This window comes from Accipiter gentilis, chromosome 16 (assembly GCF_929443795.1).
Source record: "Accipiter gentilis chromosome 16, bAccGen1.1, whole genome shotgun sequence".
Lineage (NCBI taxonomy): Eukaryota > Metazoa > Chordata > Aves > Accipitriformes > Accipitridae > Astur > Astur gentilis.
In genome coordinates, this window is record NC_064895.1 from 14,082,409 (window position 1) to 14,106,215 (window position 23,807).

Here is a 23,807-nt window from a genome sequence, read left to right on the forward strand (position 1 = left end):
AATATGGCGTGTCATTCTCTCTTCCCAGCTGTTCATCAAAATGAACCATCTCTCAGAAATTCAGTTGTCAGTTTTGCTTGCTTTGTCAAATTCAAATTTGTCAATGCTTTTTCCTCTAAAGGCAAAGTATTCTTCATGGCTTTCTGTTTTTTGTTCGAGTAGTCTCTATTTATGAGGGACTGTCTTTTTAGTTAGTTTCCAGAACAGCTATCTTCAGGCAGTTGCACATGCTGTATTCTGACTTAACTTGCCTGCCAAGTGCTCTCCTGATATGGATGGGGGGAGAGTATGGTTGGTTCTTCGTCAGTCACCCATCTGTACTGCTGAATATACGTGTCTGCTTTGGTATATGTACAAAAATTATACTTCTAGACAACTAAAAGCTTCAAAGAAATTAGTATTCATAGAGCAACGTGCAAGGCAATGGTTGATGGAAAACCAGATGCTGCTCCTTTGTGTAATTATTAGCAGTTGGAAATTTTCTGATATCTACCTGACTGCAATTTAACGCATGTGAATGAAAAAAACAATGATAGAAGCAGGTTGAACCATGTAAATAGGAATTCCTAAGTGGTTTCCAGATCAAGAAGTCATAAGGGAAAAACATACATTTGAGGAACCTCAAATTCCTCAAAATTGATTTGTGTTTAAAGAGCTTAAATGGAATTTGCTGGTTGTCTGCAAAAAAAAGGAATGTAATCAAAGAATATCAAGGAATCTTTTTGTTGTTGTTGTTCTTTCTTTACTGCTGGAAACTTTATCTACCATTATGATTAACAGGACAATCTGAAGGCAAAAGAATCAGATTTAATCTTTTGATTCTTAAGTAAATCACTGTGATACCCAGAAAAAATGCACAATGAAATCAGCCAACCAGTCTGCTAAGTAAGTGGACACATTTGCTTTTGCCTTTTGTAAAAATCAGCTCTGCATCATGGCACTCCTCGGTATTGTCTTAGAGGCCTAAACTTTTGATTCCTACACTTACTGATTATTGCCAGAACAGATTTTAAGTCAATTTTGTAGGATAGAGGGTTACCGTTTCTGCAGGAAGGAACATGAGTTGATGCTGACGTATGCGTGTATGGCATGAAAGGTGGCAGCGCATCTTTTCAGGGTGTTGATATGTTAACATGGGTGTCCAAAAATTCAGCAGTAGTGTGAAATTTAATTGTCTAATCAGGGACTCGAGCAAGAAAAAAAGCTCAGAGGTTTCAAACAAATACTGTAGTAGCAGTTACACATTTGTTACCATTTTCTGCTTCTAGTGTCTCCTAATCCTGCCAAATGTCCAGATCCACCTACAGCCTTGTGTGGCTAAGGAATTTATACAGCCTTACCTCACTTTGTCGTGTGGTGCTGACTTCTCCCCAAGCATCATCTGCCATGTGGTGGAAGTGTGTTGTCTGCCAAGTAACGGGCAGATGCGGGGGGGGGGGAGACACTGTTATTTGGCTCTAGGGTAGAAGCATGAATGAAGTGGTATCAGCCACATACATGTGGAGATGTCAGGGTTTTTTAATACCCTTGCTAATTTTGACTTGAGGTTGGGAGGTCCTCAGTTAAAAGCTTTGGAATATGTTTGGATTCCAAGATCAGCACATTGGCCCAGGATGTGTTTTAAGTTGTTGCAGCCATTTCTTTGGGTTCTCATATCCTGATATGGAGTTCTTACGCTGCATTCTCCTACTGAGAGAGATGAGTTCTGTGTATAATGGTTCTTCAGAGCTCTCTCAAGCATTTTAGTGGATCCGTTTACAGCTTCATTTTTTGTAAGTTATAGAAAACTAGTTAGGTCCTGAATGCGCTTCAGGTCCAAGTCCTGGAGCAAGTGGATTCTTGCTTAACCTGAATCTACTTGCATTTTTACATTCTCACAGAGCCTGTGAGAAAGGTATATATGAGTTGCCCTGCGGCTTGTTTACCAAATACTTATATTTTGATTTTTGTTTGCTTTATTTTGTATTTTCATTATATGCAGCTTCTGGACACTTCTTAGACAGTTACGTTAAGAATGTAAACACTGGAAACTTCAGTGCTATAGATAGGAAGTATATTTAACTGAGAAAATGGGCCCAAGCTAGCATTTTTCAAGATGTTTTCTTGTATACTTCTAGTTAAAAAGAACTCTTGTTGATAGGCTAAAATAATGAAAACTGCATGCAGTTTTACTACTAAGAGGCATGTCTGGAATTTTAAAACTGTTTACTAGGCAGAGTATACAATGAAGTTGCTAATTAATTGTCATCTTGCTGCCTCCAGAACCTCTCTTGGGCACAATTTCTTTTACATTGCCCAGCAAGTGACCTGCAGGTTTGTTGTTTCAAAGCATGCATGATGTTGTTATGTCTACTGCTTACATCAGGCAAAACATGAGTGTGCTGTTTCAAGGACACCATGCTTATTTTTTTTCTCTGCCCCTCCCCCCCTTTTTTTTAAAAGGGGAAAAAAAAAGTAATTGTTTCCCTCCTTATGTTTCTCCATGGTTTTGGTTTTTTACTGGTCTTCAGATATGATGATGTTGTTTTTTGGTCAGCTACATTGTTTTATGAGATTGTTTCAAGGAGATCTGTACTCTTCAGATTTGTTCTCCCTTCTTTTTGAATGAAATATTTTCATCAATAAGTTTAGAAGAGATTGTGAAGGTCTACATATCTTATGATTAATTGCAAGTTAATTACATTATCTGGTAGTTCAGCTTCATTTGATAGTTCTTGTTTAGATGATTAAATCTTGTTTTAGCAACTTGGTAGATTAAAATTGTTAGAACGCAACAGTAAGTGTGGTCATGTGTTTATGTATATTGCTATCTTTGTAATAGCACTTTCCTAATGATTTAAATTACTGTTTTTCAGATGCTATTGTATAGAGCAGAGTCTCTCTAGTTAAATCTGCTTTAATTATTCTAAAACAAGAGTGAAACTAGTTATCCATTGTAGCAAGTGCAAGCCATTCCTAAAATCGAGATTGCAAACACAATGTCTTTCTAGGTCCTACCTCAGGTCTGCAGGACAGGCAGGTTAAGGGAAAGAAGAGAATACTACAGAGATGCTATTTGAAAAGTTTTTGTACCCTTTATGAGACTTTTTCAAAACTAATTTTGCTTGTGCTTTTTGCTTTTAGTAAAACATTGCCACTTTCTACTCAATAAGGAACTGAAATAGCTGAGAGGAATTTGACTAGAAAATGTATATCATTATAGACTATATTTTGTTTCACTACATTTTTTAGTAATGAACTATCTCCAATTTAGTTTTGCATATATTTGTTGCAAGACTTCTCTGTGCAAACTTCTTATATTCCTTTAATGTGTCCCTTCACTGGTTTAAAAGTTGAGCAGTTTTTCTAAACTGGTTATCTAGGCTTTCTTTAAAAACGTTAGCAGGAGTAAAATTATTTGATTATTGAAAACCTAGACAACTAATTTTTTTTAAACTAAATGTCTAAATATTGGAGGATTAAACTTAGGTAGAATCAATCTGTCTCCTTGTCATACCTGATTCCTTCAGATAAGTGTTACTGGTAAGGTGATCGGAGTAGTGATAATTAAAGTGATTTTACCCCTCTCCCCTTTCAAAATTCTAGTGTCTATCCAGTTATCAGTGAACAAAACAGCCTGATATAAGATAATGAAGTTTACAAACGAAGATGCAGAAGAAAACATAAATCAAAATCTGAGTACCTTGAAAATTAAAGTAACAGCCATTTGTCAAGGCTTTTTGGCCAGTGGGATGTTATCCTGTTTCTGGACTGCAGGGCTCAGTCAGTATCAATATACTAAAATGTGTATGTTTTATCTTCAAATAGGCTAACCGACCTCCAGCAAAGCTCAATCTGTTAACCTGCCAAGTGAAAACAAACCCAGAGGAGAAAAAATGTTTTGACCTCATATCACGTAGGTTTGTTGTTTAGGTCTTCTTACTTGCAGCTAATATCAAAAGAGTTTTGCATTATTTCTGTAGATGTTTCAATAACCCACTTAAACATTTTTGCAATTGTAGAACTTGTAAAACTTGTAAAACTTCCCTTTATAAAATGCCCTTCCTATGACAATTTCCCATTTCACTTATTTTAGCATAATGCAACTAATTGTACCTGTATCTTTGGAAAACCACTTGTTTTTAAAGCTGTCTTTACTCCTTCTTTCTACATCATTTTGTGCTACCTTACAATAGAGTAACAATGTTTTTTCTGTGACATCATTCTTTATATTGAAAATGTCATAGCTGATCGTCTGGAAAAGTTATGATTTTTGTACAAAATCAAAAGAAGCTTTTAAACCATGACAAAACTTCTTAAAATCTAAGCATAGTGGTCTCTATGCAACTGTGAAGAAAATACTGAAAACTTTTTTAGTTTTGTAATCTCATAATACATACAAAGGTGAGATAAAGAGTCTACATACTAAAAACACCAAAACTGAATAATTTTGGGAACTGAATGGGATGATACAACATTGTATAGTATCAGGTTTCCTTTTTTTTTTCTCACTGGGACATTTTAGTATTCTATTTACGGACTCAATAAAAATATATTACTAAAATATATATCTGAAATTATTTGGTGAGAAGAATGTAAATCTATTCGTCATTTGTTCCTTTATGGAGCATAAAGTTCTTTTCTATTTGTAAATGTAAGATATTGCTACTTCTGTTAATAGACTAGTACTCATGTATGCAATATACAGCTTTTCCATCTCTGTACAAGCAAGTGGTCTTCCCTGTTTACTTTTAAGCTTTCTTTCTTTGTTGATGACCACATCACATTTTGCCCAATATCAACTTATCACAACATTATCGTTTGCCCATCATACATATGACAAGGCATAACCAGCCTCTTAGCCTTCTCCAGATGACTTTTTCTTTTTGTTTTACTAGAGTTTAAACACATTTCTTGTTTTTTAAAAACTGCGAATTGCTGTATCATGGCAAGATAAAATCTCTTATTCTTTATCTAGCACTTCCCTTTCTGTCCTTTCTTATATCCTCACTCTCTTACAATTTCCCATGTTTGAAACAATCTTTTAATACCTTTTTGCCTGAATATTTTTCAAACTTTAGGAATTTTCAGCCTAGAATATCTTTTTGACAGTAGCTTTAGCTCTGTTCTTCTTATCAACTATTCTAATTTTAACTCCAACTCAATCATTAAACTATATCTTATCTCATTTGTTTCATAGACTTAAAATGTATTATGCTTTTTTCTTTAATAGTACACTATGATAACAATGCTTAGAATTACAAAAGTAGTCGTAAATTGAAAATTTTGAGCCTGATTTAATTGAAACAGCTTGGGGCTTATTCTGATAGTAGTTCGGAGTTTGGCAAATTTGTTTTGCCATTTTTGATTACTGTGGTTTTAAGAGCTCATTTGGAAACTTTGTATCTTCCTTACATATGCAGATAAACTGAAATATGGACTCTATATTTTACTCACCACTCCCCCCCCGCCCCAGCAGAATTTTAGACTTGTGGTTACTGAGGTTAAATCCAGAATATGGATAAATTACTACGCTCTTCTGCTGCTTATGCAACAGAAGCACAGCATTGAAGAAAACGGTTTCTGTTTAAAGAGCAACAAGCCACCTTGTGTAAACATAGGTATAAACATAGATGAACTGTAGGTAGTAAGAGTGAAACTTGCTAATAAATAGACTTTTGCCTGTCAACGCTCCAGTGATGAGATTGGAGACCTCAGGAGTCATACATTAATTTTAGATTTTTTTGAGAGATTTCTGCAAAATCAGTTTTTCAATCTTTTTTTTTAATCAGTATGTGAATTATTTATTGTGCAGATGACAGAACGTACCACTTTCAAGCAGAGGATGAACAGGAATGTCAAATGTGAGTTACTTTGCTAATTTTATTTTTGATACTGGTGTTCTACTGAGACGTTACCTTGAACGTTAGAAGTGCCGAAACATTTAATAGCAAAATATTACTGCCATTTTAGATGGACATCTGTGCTACAAAACAGCAAAGAGGAAGCTTTAAATAATGCATTCAAAGGAGATGATAACACAGGAGAAAATAATATTGTCCAGGAACTGACAAAAGAAATTATATCTGAAGTCCAGAGGATGACTGGAAATGATGTGTGTTGTGACTGTGGAGCACAAGGTGACTTAATTAAGCATATTTCTAATTGGTAAAAATTCTGTGTCTCATGAGACTATTTAAGCTGATGTTTTATGCTTTCACGTTTACTCCTTATCTCACAAAGATTATACACGTAGTAGAATGTGCTAACAATTTAATTGCACTGTTTTACTAAGATTGATTTGCTATATGCATATTGTCAGTGGGGAGAAAAGTTAGTAAAAAGTGCTTACTTTTCTCCCATGTATTTTGCTAATTGAAACTGTTGCTTATATAAATCAATTGAACTTATTTTATTAGCCCATATTTTACATAAGATTTAGGTAAAACTGGAAAGCAGTAAGATATTTGAAGCATTTTCCTAATAAACCTCAATTTTTCTTTTAACTTTTATGTTTGACTTATATGAATATGTTTAAGACTGCTTATTTGGAAAAGAAGGCACCTGCTGACTATGGTTCACAGTGTTTGCAGTGTTGGTTTTGTTGATCGATGAATTTCTACTTTAATCCTCTTCAAATTATTTTTTAAATAGTGCTGTTTCCTGTGTTCTTTTATGTTACAGAGGCACTGCAGGACTTAAGATTTTTTTGATCTGAAACTGTAGCTGAAAACATCAGTTCTGAAGCTGTATGCACTTTATAAATCAATAGTAACTTCCAGCAATAGATACTGTATAAAACTATGGGAAGAGTCAATCCTGTTGTCTTTAAAGGAAAAGATTGTAAACAGCTACTACCAAACCTTTATCAAATAAATTAATTTCTAAGCTGTCTAAATCTTCAGAAATTAATTATTTCTCTGGAAGATGAGGGACTGTTACAGTAAGAATGCAAAATACCAGGAGAAAAGACAAGCAGGAGTAACAGAAGGAGAGGGATGAGTCTTAGTATCTTTGAAATAGTTGAGTGAGAGTCCATTGTAGTGCAGTGCTGTATGTATACTTCAGAATCACTGCTGCTTCACTTAGTCTAAAGTTTATACTTGAAATACAAAAAAAAAACCCAACCCTGTAGGTATTGTTATTTCAGTCTGAACTGCACCTATACCCCCAGCTGAGAATGTGACACCATTGCATTGGTGGTAGAAAAACACAGTTCCTGAAAGCCATGTGGAGAATGACAAACTGGACTGTTTGAGCAGCTCACTTGGATAGCAATGTCCTTGATAAAAAAATTTTGCATCTTCACTTCTCTTACCATTAAAAAAAAAAATTGATTTGTGTTTCCCAATACAGTAAATGTAAAGATATAAATTTAAAAAAAACCTGATAATTCACATGCAGGAATTTTACTTTACAGAATTTCATTTCTGTATACTACACTTTCTAGAATAAAATAATTACCTGAACAAATTTTAATTCTGTGGGTACTTTCTGTTTCAGATCCTACGTGGCTTTCAACAAATTTGGGAATTCTAACTTGCATTGAATGCTCAGGAATCCATAGAGAACTTGGTGTTCACTATTCCAGAATGCAATCACTTACATTAGATGTGCTGGGAACATCTGAACTTCTGGTAATGAAACTGCTTTTATTAACTTAAAAATAGTACTATAAAAGACTTCCAACATAAGTATATTTTTGTCACTTTAACAATAATGTTGTTCCAATCTTGAAAGTTGCCTCTGGATAAACATAATTTAGGAAAGCTTAATTCTTCAAGTTACAGGGAAGCTCCTGGAACATAGTGTCTTACTGAAAACTTTGCCTGATCTTAAAATTCAAATTAGTAGAGGCTTCATATTTTTTGTATTTCCAAACCTTTTTATCCTTGGTTGCTTTTTAAAGGAGCACAGCTGTTTGACATACAAATGTGCCTCTCGGATTAAAAATTGAAGGACTTCACAAGTACTTATTCCATTAATTATTTAGCATTATTTTAGAGGAGAACTTTAATCCTCACAGGAAAAAAAATGTATTCAGCTTTGCTACACAGAGACGTTACCATATATCAGCTGCTCTGTGACACTTCGTATGTGTGTTCTTACCCAGCACGAAGTATTTTGCATTTATTCTATGATCTGGTGTCTTAATGGATTATTCTGCAGTTACTTGTTTGTGTATTAAATCCTAGCTGAAAACCGACATCCAAAAAGGTACCTACTTTGTTCCCGATCACTGACATAGTAGCAGAACTAGGAATCAGAACTAAAAAGTCCCAAGCCCCATTTTCCCTTGTCCTCCCACTAGTACGTACATGGCCAATAACCGAACATGTTTCTTAAGTGAGCTGTGGATTTTTTTTATTTTTTTTTTAATCAGCTTGCAAAGAATATTGGGAATGCCGGGTTTAATGAGATTATGGAATTCTGTCTGCCAGTTGATGAGATGGTCAAACCAAATCCAAGCAGCGATATGTAAGTAAAGAGCCACTACTTCTGAAAAAGGCAGGCGTTTAATTTAATATTGCTAATGGGTTGTGCCATTATGGTTTGCACCAGCAGGCCGTGGAAGGTATATGTCTTTATGCATAGCATTATAGCCAAGGAGTGAACCTTTTTTCTGATGCTTTGTGTGTGTTTTATTGAACTTTATCTGATCATATCTTCCCTAATAAGGATTATTTTACCAACTCTCTGAATCATGGTTTGGGGCACAGAAACAAATTAAACATGACTTGCTGGGAATTTTAAAAACACACAAGGGTAGGGATTAAAAAAAAGCTATTTTTGTGCTATTTAAACACAAAATAGAAACTGAAGTAAGGTGTACATTTTGCCTGAAAGATACTGAACACCTAGTGTTTAGAAACTACACCTAGGACTTAAGTCTGTAACTATATGGAATAAAGACAGAACGGAATAAAGACAGAATTGAATTCCTCAAAACCACTGAACAGTGATGGCAGAGACACAGCAAGGACAGCTGCCTACTTTGCTGGATACTACTTCATCGTAAAAGACCTAGTAAATGATGCAGAAACAAACTCAGAAGAATTGGCTTTGGATGAAGCTGATTTTACATTATCTGGACTTTCACCATTCTGACAGAACCAATGTTAAACCGTGCAGTTTAAATAATTTTTGACTACCACTATCAGTAATAATATAGAATATTAATATTAATTTTACTGAATGCTAAATCGTTAGTATAAGAAGACTGCTAAAAATTGATATTTTAAAAAAATCATTTATTTTGATAAATCTACGTATTGAATTTGGGGCTTTTTTAATGAAATGAGAACCTGAAGACAGACACTTTTTTAAACTATGAAGGAATACTGTCATATGCTTTAGGAATAAGAGCTATCCATTGATTCAGTTTATTATTATTTGGATTTTTTTCTTTTTGCTCATTATATAGTATCTAGATGATGAAGTATGCCTTTGTTAAATGTCTTCTGTGCAATGTTGTGTACATCCCAAGAGCTGGTAAGGAGTTATGCCTTTGGGAGGCATGCAACTTCTTGTCTTGCTGTGATGGGAAGAGGAGTAGCCATTTGTTAGCTGGGTTATCAACAGCAAAAGTGATAACTCATGCTGATTCAAGTGTACTAAGTTTTCGCCTCAGTTTAGAGACAAAACTAAAAAAATCCATTACATCCTCCCTGTTACAGTTGTGGTGAAGAGTTGCTTTACAGAACATACTAACTGCTGTGAATACAGATCCAAGACCTGGATAGTCTGTGCAGAGGTATAAGACAGATTTTTGTATCCCATGCCTTCCATCCCTTTCCAGCATATGTAGGAGTACAAGTCAGGTAAACACAAACCTGCAAGGCTGCTGTTAGCAAACCAGCATTATGAAGCTTTGATGTATCTTTTGTACATAGAGCTCGGTAATCTTGATCTCAACTTCACACCAGAGTTCAGAAGGGAAAATTCACAGTCTGTCTTTGTACTAGATATTTGATTCATCTTCTGTAGCTGCATTTCATACTGGAAATATGAGACTGCATGGCTTATGTGGTTATTTAAAAACAAAAATTATCATAATGAATGAGAAATAGTCTTTCCCAGATTTTATTTCAAATAACTTGCATGTATTTATGGAAATCCTAATGTGTATCTTCTGCTAAAAGTTATAGAAATAAATTATATTCAATTTCAGGAATGCAAGAAAAGATTATATTACTGCCAAGTATATTGAGAGAAAATATGCAAGGAAGAAGCATGCTGATAATGCAGCTAAATTGCACGCTCTTTGTGAAGCAGTCAAATCAAGAGACATTCTTGGATTAGTCCAAGTATATGCTGACGGTGTGGATCTCACAGAAAAAATTCCACTGGCCAATGGCCATGTAAGTGTTGTAAATTTTATTAGACAAATTGTTATAAGTGCAATATGTTTTCATTAATTAAAAAGGACTATTTTTTTCTTATTTGAAAATAAGATTTGAAACAGTTTTGAACACTTGTCCTTTTAATGATGTAATTTAACAATAACAAAAGATATTAAATAGTTTAATCTAAATTTTTTCCAAATACTGTCATATTTTAAACATATTAAAACATTAAACATAAATCATCCAATAATCTATTAGTTTTCAACCCATTTGTTTACTTTAAAGGAAAGAAAGGGAAGCAATAAAAGTCTTTACAAGAAATATTTTCATGGTAGCATGTCTAAATCTTTGAAATTAAATGTTTTATTTGATCTAATGTATGTCTTACTAAAATTTCTGCTTCTCTGTAGATCAGAAGAAACAAATATGTTCTTTTGTTTTATTCTTAGGAGCAAGACGAAACAGCACTTCACCTTGCTGTTAGGTCAGTTGATCGAACATCCCTTCATATAGTTGACTTTTTAGTGCAGAACAGGTAAGTGTATGGAAAACTACTAAAATATTATTGATGCTGCTTTTATGTCAAGTAATACAAATACTAAATGAATACAAGTAGTAAAACTAATTCTAGTATTGCAAATGCAATTTTATTCTTTGAAAATCTTGTAATAAGGTTTATTAATATAGGGTAGGAAACTAAATTAGTTTTCTTCTTTCTTATACTCCAATAGTGGCAATCTAGATAAGCAAACATGTAAAGGTAGCACAGCCCTGCATTACTGCTGTCTGACGGACAACGTTGAGTGCCTCAAACTGCTGCTGAGAGGAAAGGCTTCTATTGAAATAGGTAAAAGGGTAATTTGTACTTCAATTTCATATTTGTCACTGCTTCAGATAAGAAACAGTGAAGGTGGAATAAATGTGTTTTCTCCTCAACTGTTTATCATAATTCTGTAAATATAATCTTCATCATTAAAAAACCCTAATATTCACAGTTTATTTCAAGTTTAAAATTGACTTATACATTACACTTGTTTTTTACACAAATTTAGATAAGTAAGTACCAAGATTTTTAACTGCTATCTTGTTGCCTAGTTATATACTGCCATTTCATGCCATATATATGGCATGTTGAGTTGCTACTGCTTGTCATGTTCAGGGGATTGGTATGAGTTAGACCTACATACAGAGGAAAGAGATTAATTTTAGAGTGTGTTGGTCTACTATTTCACTATGTAGCTACAGATTTGTCTTTATCTTTAGTAATGGACATGTTAATAGTGACACCTATCATCATAACTTTCTTTTCTTGCTGTAATACAGCTAATGAATCAGGAGAGACACCACTTGATATAGCTAAACGTTTAAAACATACTCACTGTGAAGAGTTGGTAAGTGTTGCATCTTTCTGTGTGTTTGTGCATTTATAAGCAGAATCATGTCTGAATATTTAACAGTTTACAGTTGAATATTCAATGAATATATTCCAGATGGAATAGTTGTACACTTAGAAATAGTTATATGCTTATATCAACTTATATGCTTTTAAGAAGAAAATCATATTTCTTTTTAGATGCTTTGGAAATGCTAAACTTCTTGGGGCCAGGGTATGATTCTGTTGGAGCTAATAGTCCCAGATCCACAAGTAAGATCCCCACAGTAAGTTTGCAGACAACACCAAGTTGGGCGGGAGTGTTGATCTGCTTGGGGGTAGGAAGGCTCTACAGAGGGATCTGGACAGGCTAGATCGATGGGCTGAGGATAAGTGTATGAGGTTCAACAAGGCCACGTGCCGGGTCCTGCACTTGGGTCACAACAACCCCATGCAATGCTACAGGCTTGGGGAAGAGTGGCTGGAAAGCTGCCTGGTGGAAAGGGACAATGTATTAGTCAACAGCCAGCTGAATATGAGCCAGCAGTGTGCCCAGGTGGCCAAGAAGGCCAAGGGCATCCTGGCTTGTATCAGAAATAGTGTGGCCAGCAGGACTAGGGTAGTGATCGTCCCGCTGTATTCAGCACTGGTGAGGCCGCACCTCGAGTACTGTGTTCTGTTTTGGGCCCCTCACTACAAGACAGACGTTGAGGTGCTGGAGCGTGTCCAGAGAAGGGCAACAAAGCTGGTGAAGGGTCTAAAGCACAAGTCTTATGAGGAGTGGCTGAGGGAACTGGGGTTGTTTAGCCTGGAGAAAAGGAGGCTGAGGGGAGACCTTATAACTCTCTACAACTACCTGAAAGGAGGTTGTAGCAAGGTGGGGGTTGGTCTCCCAAGTAACAAGTGATAGGATGAGAGGAAACAGCCTCAAGTTCAATGGCCTAAACCTCAGAGGAGGTTTAGGTTGGATATTAGGAAAAATTTCTTCATCGAAAGGGTTGTCAAGCACTGGAACAGGCTTCCCAGGGAATTGGTTGAGTCACCACTCCTGGAGGTATTTAAAAGGTGTGTAGAAGTGGTGCTTAGGGACATGGTTTAGTGGTGGACTTGTCAGTGTTAGGTTTATGGTTGGACTCTATCTTAAAGGTCCTTTCCAACCTAAGCGATTCTGTGATTCTGAGTATCTGACATCTCATTGAAATCTAATCACTAAAGTATTTATTATGGGTGAAGGCCATGGATGACAGCCATTTTCTTGTTGCCCAGAGAAGTTGTGGATGCCCCATCATTGGAAGTGTCCAATGTCAGGTTGGATGGGACTTTGAGCAATCTGATCTAGTGGAAAATGTCCATGCCTATGACAGGGGAGGAGGGGGTGGGGGTGGTGGACTAGATGGTCTTTAAAGGTCCATTCCAACCCAACCCATTCTGTGATTCTATGAGAAGTTGGCTACCATCACTACTTTTAGTGAGCAAGATAAATGGATTAGTGGGGTCAAGGCTTCTTGCTAAGTGAGTCTGAAAAACATATGCCATTGCAGTTAATTTCTTTGACGTGCAATTTCTAGATCAAAGCAAATAGGATGTGGTGTTTGTCAGAAAATGGATAGTGGACCTACAGTGGTTAATGAAAAGACTAGTTGCTTTTCATTTACTTGTGTCGTATTTGGTCACAGAGCTGAATTCTTTAAACTTACCCCAGTGCAGTAACTTTCTAAATTACTGACATCTGTTTTTAAAATAAAAGTAATATTTGTACTTAAAAACCAAGGTTCCTTCTGTATGTTGTTTTGCTGAGTTTTTAAATACGTTGTTTTAAAATAAGTACTGCACATAGCATAGGTGTCAACAGTCATCTTTTTTTCTTTAGCTTACTCAAGCACTGTCCGGAAGATTTAATTCTCATGTTCATGTAGAATATGAATGGCGGTTACTCCATGAAGATCTGGATGAAAGTGATGATGATGTGGATGAAAAGCTGCAGGTTTGTATCAATACATTTATTATTTTTCTGTACACATATATGTGTAAGCATGGTGTTCATAATGATTTCAGTAACACTACTTTTTACTATAGGTATGAAGGCACTGTGAAATGAAGTTCTGTAGTAAAATGTAGGAACTTAAATTTTAGTTCCTTAAATTATAGTTTGTCTTCTTTTTCCTCTTTAATGTAAGGTATGAAACATATGACTGTGGTGATGATCATACTGTGATTAGCCAGATGTATCTCTTTTTTAATGGAGTCAATAGTTTGTTTCAGTACATCAGGAATATTTAGATCTGCTGACTGTGAAGCAGAACTAACATGAGCTAGGAAAATTGCCTTTATAAAAAGAGAGGCACCTTATAGTATCACCTCATGTTTGTGAAAGAGCTCCAGTAGATGGCTTTAATTTTGAAACAGTTTATGCATTGGCTTGTCTTTAGTGAAACTAAACTAGTGCATTAAATAAGTTTTATCCATTAATAGTAGGGTAGGGTCTTGATTCTGAATCTTCATGTAAAAATATTTTTGGTCTTCTCCCTTTTCATACCTGAAATTTGTGGTGGTGTTGTGGTGCTATTGCATCGAGAATCACAGAATGGTTGGGATTGGGAGGGACCTCTGAAGGTCATCTGGTCCAACCCCCTGCTATAGCAGGGTTACCTATAGCCAGTTGCTCAGGTCCATGACCAGATGGCTTTTGAATATCTCCAAGGATGGTCATATTACAAGTATTACAAAGTATTCCAGTAGCATAGGAACTTCGTTCCATCTTCAAAATTTAATTTCCCAATTTAGGGACCAACTTCAAAAAGTATTTAAGCACCTAAACATACAGGCAGGGAACAAATTACCATGTTTTGATACCTGAACAACACTTAAAATAGGCTTGTATTTCTAGGGGCCAAGTAATTTGAAATGACATATAGGCTCCTAAAGACTAATGACATTCTGAAACTTTCATAATTTGAAGTATTCCAGAGAAGCACTGAACACGTTTTCCTTGTTGCGTGTGCAGTGTTGTAATTGCTTTTGTCTTTTCTGCTTCCTTTACAAAGTGCAAGGAATACACAATAGGCTTTATATTAGTTAACCTTCAGATGTTAGCACAATCTTTTTTTTTCCTCTTGAAAGTAGCTAACAAAAACCCTTTTCTCTTCTGGATAATGAAATTTGACCTTTTTTTTTTTTTCTACAAGTTTTAGCATTTTGATACTTCTCTTGCAAATCCTCCATCTCAGCTAGAGCATGAATTACTAATACTCTAATTAGTAACATAAAACCAAATCTTGTGTGTTGGGTTTTTCTTTGTTTTCAGAAATATTAAACCCTGACAGCCATAGGTTCATTTTCTTTGCCTTCACAGAACATCTTTAAAAATGCTACGTCATCAGAGCATTGAATTGGCTTAATCTTTTGGAGACTAATTTTGACATCAGTAAGTTTCCTCTGTTGCAGAATACCATTTTTGCAAGATTTTGTCTGCATAGGATTCTTCTCCCCATGTCCTGTCTCTTTAGTCCAAGGTAGCTATTACGTCGGGTGCTTGACTTGGACTAGTTAGCAACAATGAACAAAAAACATATCACGAGCCATCACTTTCAAAGCACAATTGTTACCTTCTGAGACTTTTCTGAAGATTTTTCTTGAGAATTTTGGTATCTGTGCAAGAGTCTGGAATCCGTGAGCTGCTAAACTCAGTTCTTCTGGGTGAGCTTTCGTATTATGTCCCGGTATTTACTTATTCCTGTATATTGTATCACCATTCGGATAATAACAGCGGTAATGACCTTTTTGATGAAGCAGCTTGAAACTTTCTGTTATGTTTTAGCCGGAAAAAATGAAATTTCTGTAAAACCTTTTGGGTAATTTACAGCTAGATACCTAGCAAGTCCCTTTCTGGGACACTTTAAATTTGTATTTTTGATCTGTTTTTTCCTTCACGTCTTTTGTTGTTGCCAGTTGCCTTCTTCAGTTGAGTGTTCTGGTTTTGTCTAGTCCCTGAGCTTGATCTCATATAGGCAGTTATCTGCTACTTAGCAATGAGGCTGAAGTAATGAAACTGCTACTTCACTGACTACTATTAATAGGCTTATACTACAGGGAGTTTAGAAAGGAGATTAAGGACTATTAATCACAGACTAGTGTCTGTGACTACATTGAATGCACTGGTGAATACTGCTATTGCTTAGGATCGCCTCAGAGTTCTGTTTGTAGATGTCAAGCTTGTCTCTCTTTCTCATAAAGCAATTTGAATAGATTTTGTAATGTTCATCAGAGAAGTTCATGTCTGCAATTGAAGTTCTTTTAGTCCAGAAGTTTTCATATAAAAAAAGTCTAACCTAAAAGAAGACTAAGACAGTCCAACTGGTTTATGCTGCTGTTCCACACCCTGGCTGCCTGGTTCTACCTCATCTTTTGCCTCCATTCTGGCACACATTTGTCCCAGTATTGAGCTCTTCCAGTTTGGTAAACCAGTGAAATGCTAAGTCAACAAAATAAAAAAGAACTTTGTGCTGGTTTAGAAAGCAGAAGCAAGTGTGGGCTGAAACAAATACCAGAACCAGGACAGTGGAGAGGTCAGGGAACGGAGAGTGTCAGCCAGTGAGGAGTGAGGCTGCTGAGGCAAAGTAGAGGTAGGGATTAATGCATTTGGCTGTCACATACATCATTCTCATAAATCTTTGAACTATAATGCTGTGCTGTAACATGTCTAAAAGCCCTACATGATCAATCCAGAGTAAGCATTGAATATATTCAGAGGAAAATCAATTGCTTATTTGTGATACTGTTAGAATAAATCTTTATTCTGCCTAAATGCTATTACTATAAATGTTTATTTTAATTTCATACAGACAGTACATTAGTGACATGTTTATCTAATGCTATTTCTAAAGGCACATTTATGCTCTCTGTGCTGTGGATTGTTACAACCCATTCCTATACTAACCACATGAATTTATAACTCCAGATATTTTAATTATCATTCAACAACAATAATTACGTATTAAAAGCAACAAAAATGCATTTTAGAAGCCATTTTTTCTTTCTAGAAACTAATAACTGTTTATCAACTAATCAACAAAATGAGTACAACTAATGTGGTATGAGTCAGTACTTCTGTTATTGTGTTTAAGCAACCCAGTCCCAATCGGAGAGAGGACAGGCCTGTCAGCTTCTATCAACTTGGATCAAACCAACTTCAGCCTAATGTAGCATCCTTGGCAAGAGATGCAGCGAACATTGCTAAGGATAAACAAAGAGGATTTATGCCGAGTATATTACAGAACGAAACATATGGAGCAATACTCAGTAGCAGTCCACCTCCTATTCAGCCTGCAGTACCTGTTACAAGTAGTGCACCTCCTCTACCTCCAAGGAATATTGGCAAAGGTACTAACACTGGAAAATATCATTGTACGTTAGAAGAATGGGATCATAATGTATTTTTTTATTATTGGTACAATTTTAGGTTTTCTTTCACAGTTATTTTGCACGGGTAAGTATTGGAACAGTTTATTGATGACTTCATTTTATATACTTGAAGTGAATCTGCACAACCTGTTCTGATTTTGATTTTCAGTGTACCTGCAAGAAAGTACACAGTAGTGTTTGGGAAGACAATGCCCAGGTAACCTCAATAGATCTAAACAATTTATTAAAAGGAGGGCTGCAGTCAATTTAGTTCAGCAATTTTGTTGTTGTTGTTATATTCCATCTTCTCATACTTTTGTTTCTTGAAGATGTCATTGTCAGAGTTCAATTTAAATGTACCATTTCAATAGCATTTGGCTGCTGTGGAAAATTGTTTTAAGACCTGGGCAAATGGAGAGTGTATGCAGAACTTGAGAGGTTTTAATCTTGCAAAGTTTTCTCTTAATAAATATATACTTCAAGGTTGTTTAAATAAAAGTGTAAGTGTCATGATGGATCATTTTAGAGAACAGGTAGCTGACTGAAAAAGTAACTGCCAATTACTGGTTATACCCTGATCAGCAATGTAAAATGTACATGTATCATCCTGGTTCAGAAGGGTTGTGTGCTTGCGAAATCTACCATTAAAGCTGATGCTGTGAACTTCATTCTTACCTTCACATATAATCTCTTTGGATCATATTAAAGAAGCGTAGAGAAATCTGTATAGGTCCTCTTTGTACCATACATGTTCAGTGTGTTTCATTGTTCTAATAGCTTTGTTAATCCAGCAGCTTTCATTGATGCTAAATTTATGTAAAGTTCAATTCAAGAAAAATGACTATGTAAACGCGTGGTTTTCTATGGTGATGTCATTCAGACTCTGTAAGAGGAGATATGAGTGGGGAATGTTCTAGGCGTATGCGAGCGGCTTCTGCCTTTGGGAGCACTGTGCAGAGGTCAGAATGCAAGATGCCGTACACCAGTGATTGTGTCTGAGGTGGCAAATTGAACATCCATGTAATATGAAAAGTCAGTTATTGCTCTCACAGGAAGAATGGCTGCAGCATAAAAGTCGGATTAAAATGTTCTTTTGGGGGTGGAAAAACTGAGAACAGTAGCGTGGGACTGGGGGAAGTTTAGCAGCATATAAAACTTAACCAAGGTGGGATTCCTTTCATGTAACATTTTTGCATGAAGTCGAAGCTTAATATCTAGACACTTTTATTACTTGATGGAAAAGAATGTTTCCCTCACCAAACAGGAAAAATCACCAAGGAGCTTGCATAGTCTGTTTAACTGTTAGATTCTATCTCGAAGTTAGTAATACAATTGGATAGTTCAAAAGACTGTTTTACCCTTTGATATTGTTTTAATCATGGCCAACCATACTATTTTACCCACTGTTTGCCCTTGATTAAATGACACTTTTCAAAGAGTGTCATTTTAATTTCTTTCCCAACCCCAGACTGCACCAGTACAATGCAACTCATGCCAAGAAAGCAAGCTGCCTGGCTTAGATTATTAGCTCATATTCTTTACTCTAGCAATGTATTAGCCTATTATTTTATATTCTTAGTTAAAAGCTATAATAGTATCATCAATCTTAGCTTCTTGTTGATTGCTGATGTTGTTGATGTTATGCTTATGGTGTATCATTACTCTTTTATCCTCTTGACTTGGAGAACACCCTAAAGCTTTCTGGGCCTTTTATGCTTTTCCCTGCAACCTAGTATTTATTCATACCTTACTCTGTTTCATCTTTTCTTAATATGATGCTCATGTGCTGAGTAGAGAGAAGTGGCATGATATGTGCTAAATATTGGCATTATGAAGAAAATCTGTAGTGTGTTTTTATGAAATGGGCAGGCAGCTCGTCAGCGTAAGAATGGAGTCATTTAGGAGGCCCCGAAGAAGTCCTACTTTGTAACTGTTTCATGAGTAGTTATTATAGCTTTTTGCTTGGGTGAAATTCAGAATTACAGTTTTATGTCAATTCCAAGTCAAACCTGATGTTTCACTTTGAGTCAGCAATGTCTGCTAATGGTCACTCAAGAGTGAGGTCCTTTTCGTGCAGTACCTGAGAAGATTACAGCTATCAGTCAGGGATTAAAGAAGGTAGCAAGACGTGCCTTCTGTCATCTTGTTGAGAAATTTCTGCTTATTCAAGTATTGACATATTTTAAAGTAATGACCGGAGACAAATTTTACTTAGGTAAAGTGTTAGTAAGACTTCACCCAGAAACTTCTGTGTAATTTTTTACACCAGACTCTTGATTTCTGCTCTGGCATTCCAGCAGGATGGCAGTGGTTCCTATTGCTGAATATAGTGGTCTAGCTGCACCATTTTAAAAAGCACGGGTGTGAATATTAACACTTTGTGCTTAGGGTAAGCAATAATAATAATACAGTATTTTCCTCTCTTTTTAGTTCAGCCTTCAGTTCTTGGCAGTGGTATTCAGACAATTTCTTCATCTAATGCAATGTGGAAGACAAATTCTTTAGGAGTGGAAAGTATAAGCAGGCAGAGGTCTTCATCAGATCCACCAGCTATTCATCCCCCTGTGCCGCCATTGCGTGTAACATCTACAAGTATGTTTCCACTTTCCCTTGTTTTCCCTTCTGCTGTATCTAATCATAGTTGGCTTATTTTTCCATTTCCACAACTCATACTTCCTCTTTTGGTGACTGTAGCTTTGGCCTATCGTTCCCATCCAGTAACTTTGTATGAACTGTCTTCTCTGATGTTCCAGTGAGGACTCTATAGTGTAGTGCAGGGTCAACAGGAAATACTATCTATTACTAGAGCTAAAGAGCTCTTCACTTTGTGTATATATAGTTTCAATGCTGCATTTCTCACTATTTGTAAAGATGAATGTTACATGTAGGTCTGGGGCTATGTCTCTGCATTGTTCTTGCAGGAATGCAAAACGATGTTTTAATGCATTGCCAGCTGCTGTTGTGGTGGTTTCAAGAATTCAGTAGAAATTTTAATTAATTGCTAAACCTAATGTGAAGTTAGATGTTAATCGTAACAGGACTTTAAGAAAAGACGTTCCTCTAAATAATATTTCTCAGATATTATTCACTCAGTTACTTCTCTGTAAAACACAAACTGAAGGCCTTGGTTGAGCAAACAATATTAGCACTTTATTACATACATTCTGAGCTACTATTTTCAAGAATATGACTGACTTCAGTAAGAATTTTCTTTCCTTGTACTTTAATACTTGAACGAATTGAAGTACCTGTGAGCTCTCAGACCTTGACTAGGTGAAACAAAAGGTAGACCTCTTTCCAAAGAGGTCTCCTTCCAATGGGAGGATTGCTTTCTGTTCAAGTTATTGAGTACATTAGTAAAGCATTTTTCATGGATGGGGGTAAATCCTGTAATGGCAAAACCTGTGGATGAGAACCCAAAAAACCAAAATGGTAAATAGAAATTTAATTCATTTCACTGTCTAACTTTTTTCCATAGATGTGCTTTCTCCAGCACCACCGCCTCCAGTGGCAAAGACAGCCAGCATTATTGAAGCTTTGAACCAGCAATCTAAACAGCAACCACCTCCTCCACAAACTAAGCCAACCGCACCACCACTGCCCCCACAACCTCCTAGTAGAATCTCTCAAAGAAAGCCTATTCCTGGGTAATTGATGTCATTTTAGTATTTTATATATTTCATATTTATTAGTAACTTTTCAATTTTATGGTATATAACATGCAAGTCATCTATAAAGCATACATATTTTTGCCAATTATGTGTTCTAGAGTATGGGAATGAACAAAAGGCAGACACTAAGGGAGCAGTTTGCAAGGATTCACACAGTAAAAACAAGACAGCCCAGTGATTTAAGATTGTATGACTTGCGGAATATCTACAGAATGCTTAGCCGTGATGGAAATAAGAAGCCACAAAGAATAATCCATTTCTAATTCTCATCTAATAATGAAGAAGATAAAATGGGATCTTATGTCTGATTATGCCATTTATTGTTCACATGCTTTCTGTGTCTTCAGTTCCATTCAATATTTTCATTCATGGCAGGAGTAGAGAGATGTGGAACAGAAAATACCAGTTTTAAATTTGCAGGAATCAAAGTTAGGAGGGACAAGTGTACTGGAAGACAGGATTATATCCAAAGCAGCCTTGAGAAACTGGAGTAGTGGTCAAGGGAGAAGAGGGGTGTTATTCAGTAAGCAACACTTACTACTTAAGAACAATCAACTACAAAAACTGGAGAACAGCAGAGTATGATTAAGCACAAGTCCTTAAGAGAAGGATCTACAAGGACATAGTGAATCATAAATAAAAGTAAGTCAGACGACTCATGCCGTTGTGGAAGAGTCAGAGAAATAGTATTGTTTGATTGTAGCCTGCAAACCATGTAAAATAATCCTTCCAATTGACTCCACATCAGTAATGCCTCAGCTGGACTACTGTGTTCAGTTTGGGGCATTGCAATAAAATAAAGGTACAAAATAGTGAGGCAGAAACCAGGGGAGACCAGTAAGGTAATGAGAAGTCTAGAAAAGACAACCTGTGAGAAAAGTTTGGAAGAAATAAGATTCTCTTACGTTTTCTGAAAAAGAAATTGTAGCATAGATACACATCTTCAAATATGTACAAAGTGTTGGATTATGCCATTCCTTTTTACATCCCATGATGGCTCTAAAAAAGAAGACTTTCATTTAAGTTTTGGCAAGAATAATTTAGTTAGACACTAGGGAAAGCTTTCCAAAAGTAAGCATAGGGAAATATCATAGTAACTTGTCTGAGTTTTTGGATTCTCTGACACTGAAAATTTGACAGAGTACACCCTATACAAACTTAGATAGTTATAAGATACAGGGACATGTATGTGTATATGTATATGTGAGAAATAATATATATGGTTGATCCTTTGTGAATTAAAGAGGTAAACAACCTTTGACCTTTGAGCTCCCTTTCTTGTCCTTTGATTGAGTATACCATACTAAGTAAAAGGGAGAAGCAACTTGCTGAAGCTTGCTGTGATGTACAGACTAATATGGATACATAATTTTAACACAGAATTTTAAAATAACAGTGAAAGGAATTTCAGAACTTAGGAAAAGAAAATCTGCGCTACACAAATTGCAGTAATTGAACCTATGTTATTCTTCTGCATTACCTTTTTAAATTAAATGCAACTTACGATTGGTGTAATCAAAAATATGGAAGCAAAGTAGTATTTTTAAAAAGCCAAATAGCTGTTACCAGAATACACTGAAGACATGACAAGAATTTTATAATTTGAAAAATACCCTGTATTGTTGCATTTCAAGTTTTTGTTTGTTCTTAAATGGATGAATTTCTAACTTTCTGTACAGGACTGAGAAGTCGTCTGGCTTAACTAACAAAGGGCAGTCCAGAGGACTTGGGTCTCTACAACAAACCGGTAATGGTGATTTAAAGACATATTTTATTGTAATTAAGCTATCATTATAACAGCCTAAGGGGGGGGGTATTTACCTTACACACCTAAATACAGTCAGTACCAGCATTATTATTGTTTCTCTTCTTGACTGTAGGCCCTGATGCCTCAAGCTCTTCTGCATGAACAGAGTTATGGGCCAATTAATGTAAATAATGGAGCCATGCAATAAGAAACAGAATCACAGAATGGTTGATGTTGAGAGGGACCTCTGGAGGTTATCTGGCCCAACCCCTCAGTTCAAGCAGGGCCACCAAAAGCCAGGTGCCCAAGACCATGTTCAGATGGCTTTTGAGTATCCTGAAGGATGGAGACTCCACAGCATCCCTGGGCAACCTGTGCCAGTGCTGGATCACCCTCACAGTAACAATGTGTTTCCTGATGTTCAGGCAGCACCTCCTGTTTTTTGGTTTGTGCCCATTGCCTCTGGTCCTGCTTTCCAGCTGGGTGGCCACCAGCATATATTGGTGCATGGGCTTGTTTGTCCCCAGGTGCAGGATTTTGCACTTCCTTGGTCCAAATTTTCCCCAGGTCTCTGGCACCCAGGATTCCTGAAGACCTGTCTTGCTAGTAAAGGCTGAGGCAAAGAAGGCATTCAGTACCTCAGCCTGTTCCATGTCCTGTGTAACCAGATCCCCATCTCACTGAGCAATGGGCCCATGTTTTCCCTGATTTTCTTTTTGATATCTGCATATTTATAGAAGCCCTTCTTGTTGTCTTTGGCATCCCTTGCAAAATTTAATTCCAGTTGGGCTTTAGCTTTCCTAACCTCACCTAAACCCCACTCAAACAAAGGATGCATTATGAAAACTTAAATTAGTTTACTCTCTTGTTTGCATGTGTCATAAACAAGGTAATAGACACACATTTTAGAATAGAAAAATGTGTTTCTAGTTTGAAAATCTAAAGCTCATATAGTGCCACATTTAATTAAATTGCAAATTGATATTGCTTTTTTCGTTATAATGAACAGACTTCATTATTCAGAGTTCATTATTCATTCTGCACTTTTCATTGTTCAAAGTAACTACTACTTTGCGATATTACAATAATGTCATCTCAGTAAAATGTCCAAAGTAAGGTTTGTGTGGATTCTATGGTGGTTGTAGTGGAATGTCTCCTGCCCAGTTTACCCTTCCATTGTATATATTATGTTCATAGGTTCTTACTGTGATTCTTTTTTATTTCCCCTTGATATACCCAAGGGGAATTTACTAATGACTAGTTGCCATCTGTGTCAGGAGTCTCCTGTGAAG

At 36.1% G+C, this 23,807-nt stretch overlaps 1 protein-coding gene across 4 annotated transcripts in view; it reads left to right on the forward strand.

Annotated features, from left to right (window-relative positions):
• ASAP2 (ArfGAP with SH3 domain, ankyrin repeat and PH domain 2) overlaps positions 1-23,807 on the forward strand; it is a 92,869-nt gene that overhangs the window by 60,971 nt on the left and 8,091 nt on the right. For 3 of the 4 annotated variants that reach the window (XM_049818751.1, XM_049818752.1, XM_049818753.1), the window contains exons 12-25: positions 3,808-3,895; positions 5,795-5,843; positions 5,953-6,119; positions 7,483-7,616; positions 8,363-8,457; positions 10,151-10,340; positions 10,775-10,860; positions 11,057-11,172; positions 11,649-11,716; positions 13,568-13,681; positions 16,821-17,076; positions 19,528-19,689; positions 20,576-20,744; positions 22,448-22,515. In XM_049818751.1, the coding sequence (XP_049674708.1) occupies positions 3,808-3,895; positions 5,795-5,843; positions 5,953-6,119; positions 7,483-7,616; positions 8,363-8,457; positions 10,151-10,340; positions 10,775-10,860; positions 11,057-11,172; positions 11,649-11,716; positions 13,568-13,681; positions 16,821-17,076; positions 19,528-19,689; positions 20,576-20,744; positions 22,448-22,515 (1,762 nt within the window). The remainder of the gene's footprint in view (positions 1-3,807; positions 3,896-5,794; positions 5,844-5,952; positions 6,120-7,482; positions 7,617-8,362; positions 8,458-10,150; positions 10,341-10,774; positions 10,861-11,056; positions 11,173-11,648; positions 11,717-13,567; positions 13,682-16,820; positions 17,077-19,527; positions 19,690-20,575; positions 20,745-22,447; positions 22,516-23,807) is intronic. The other variant, XM_049818754.1, reaches the window with a different exon arrangement.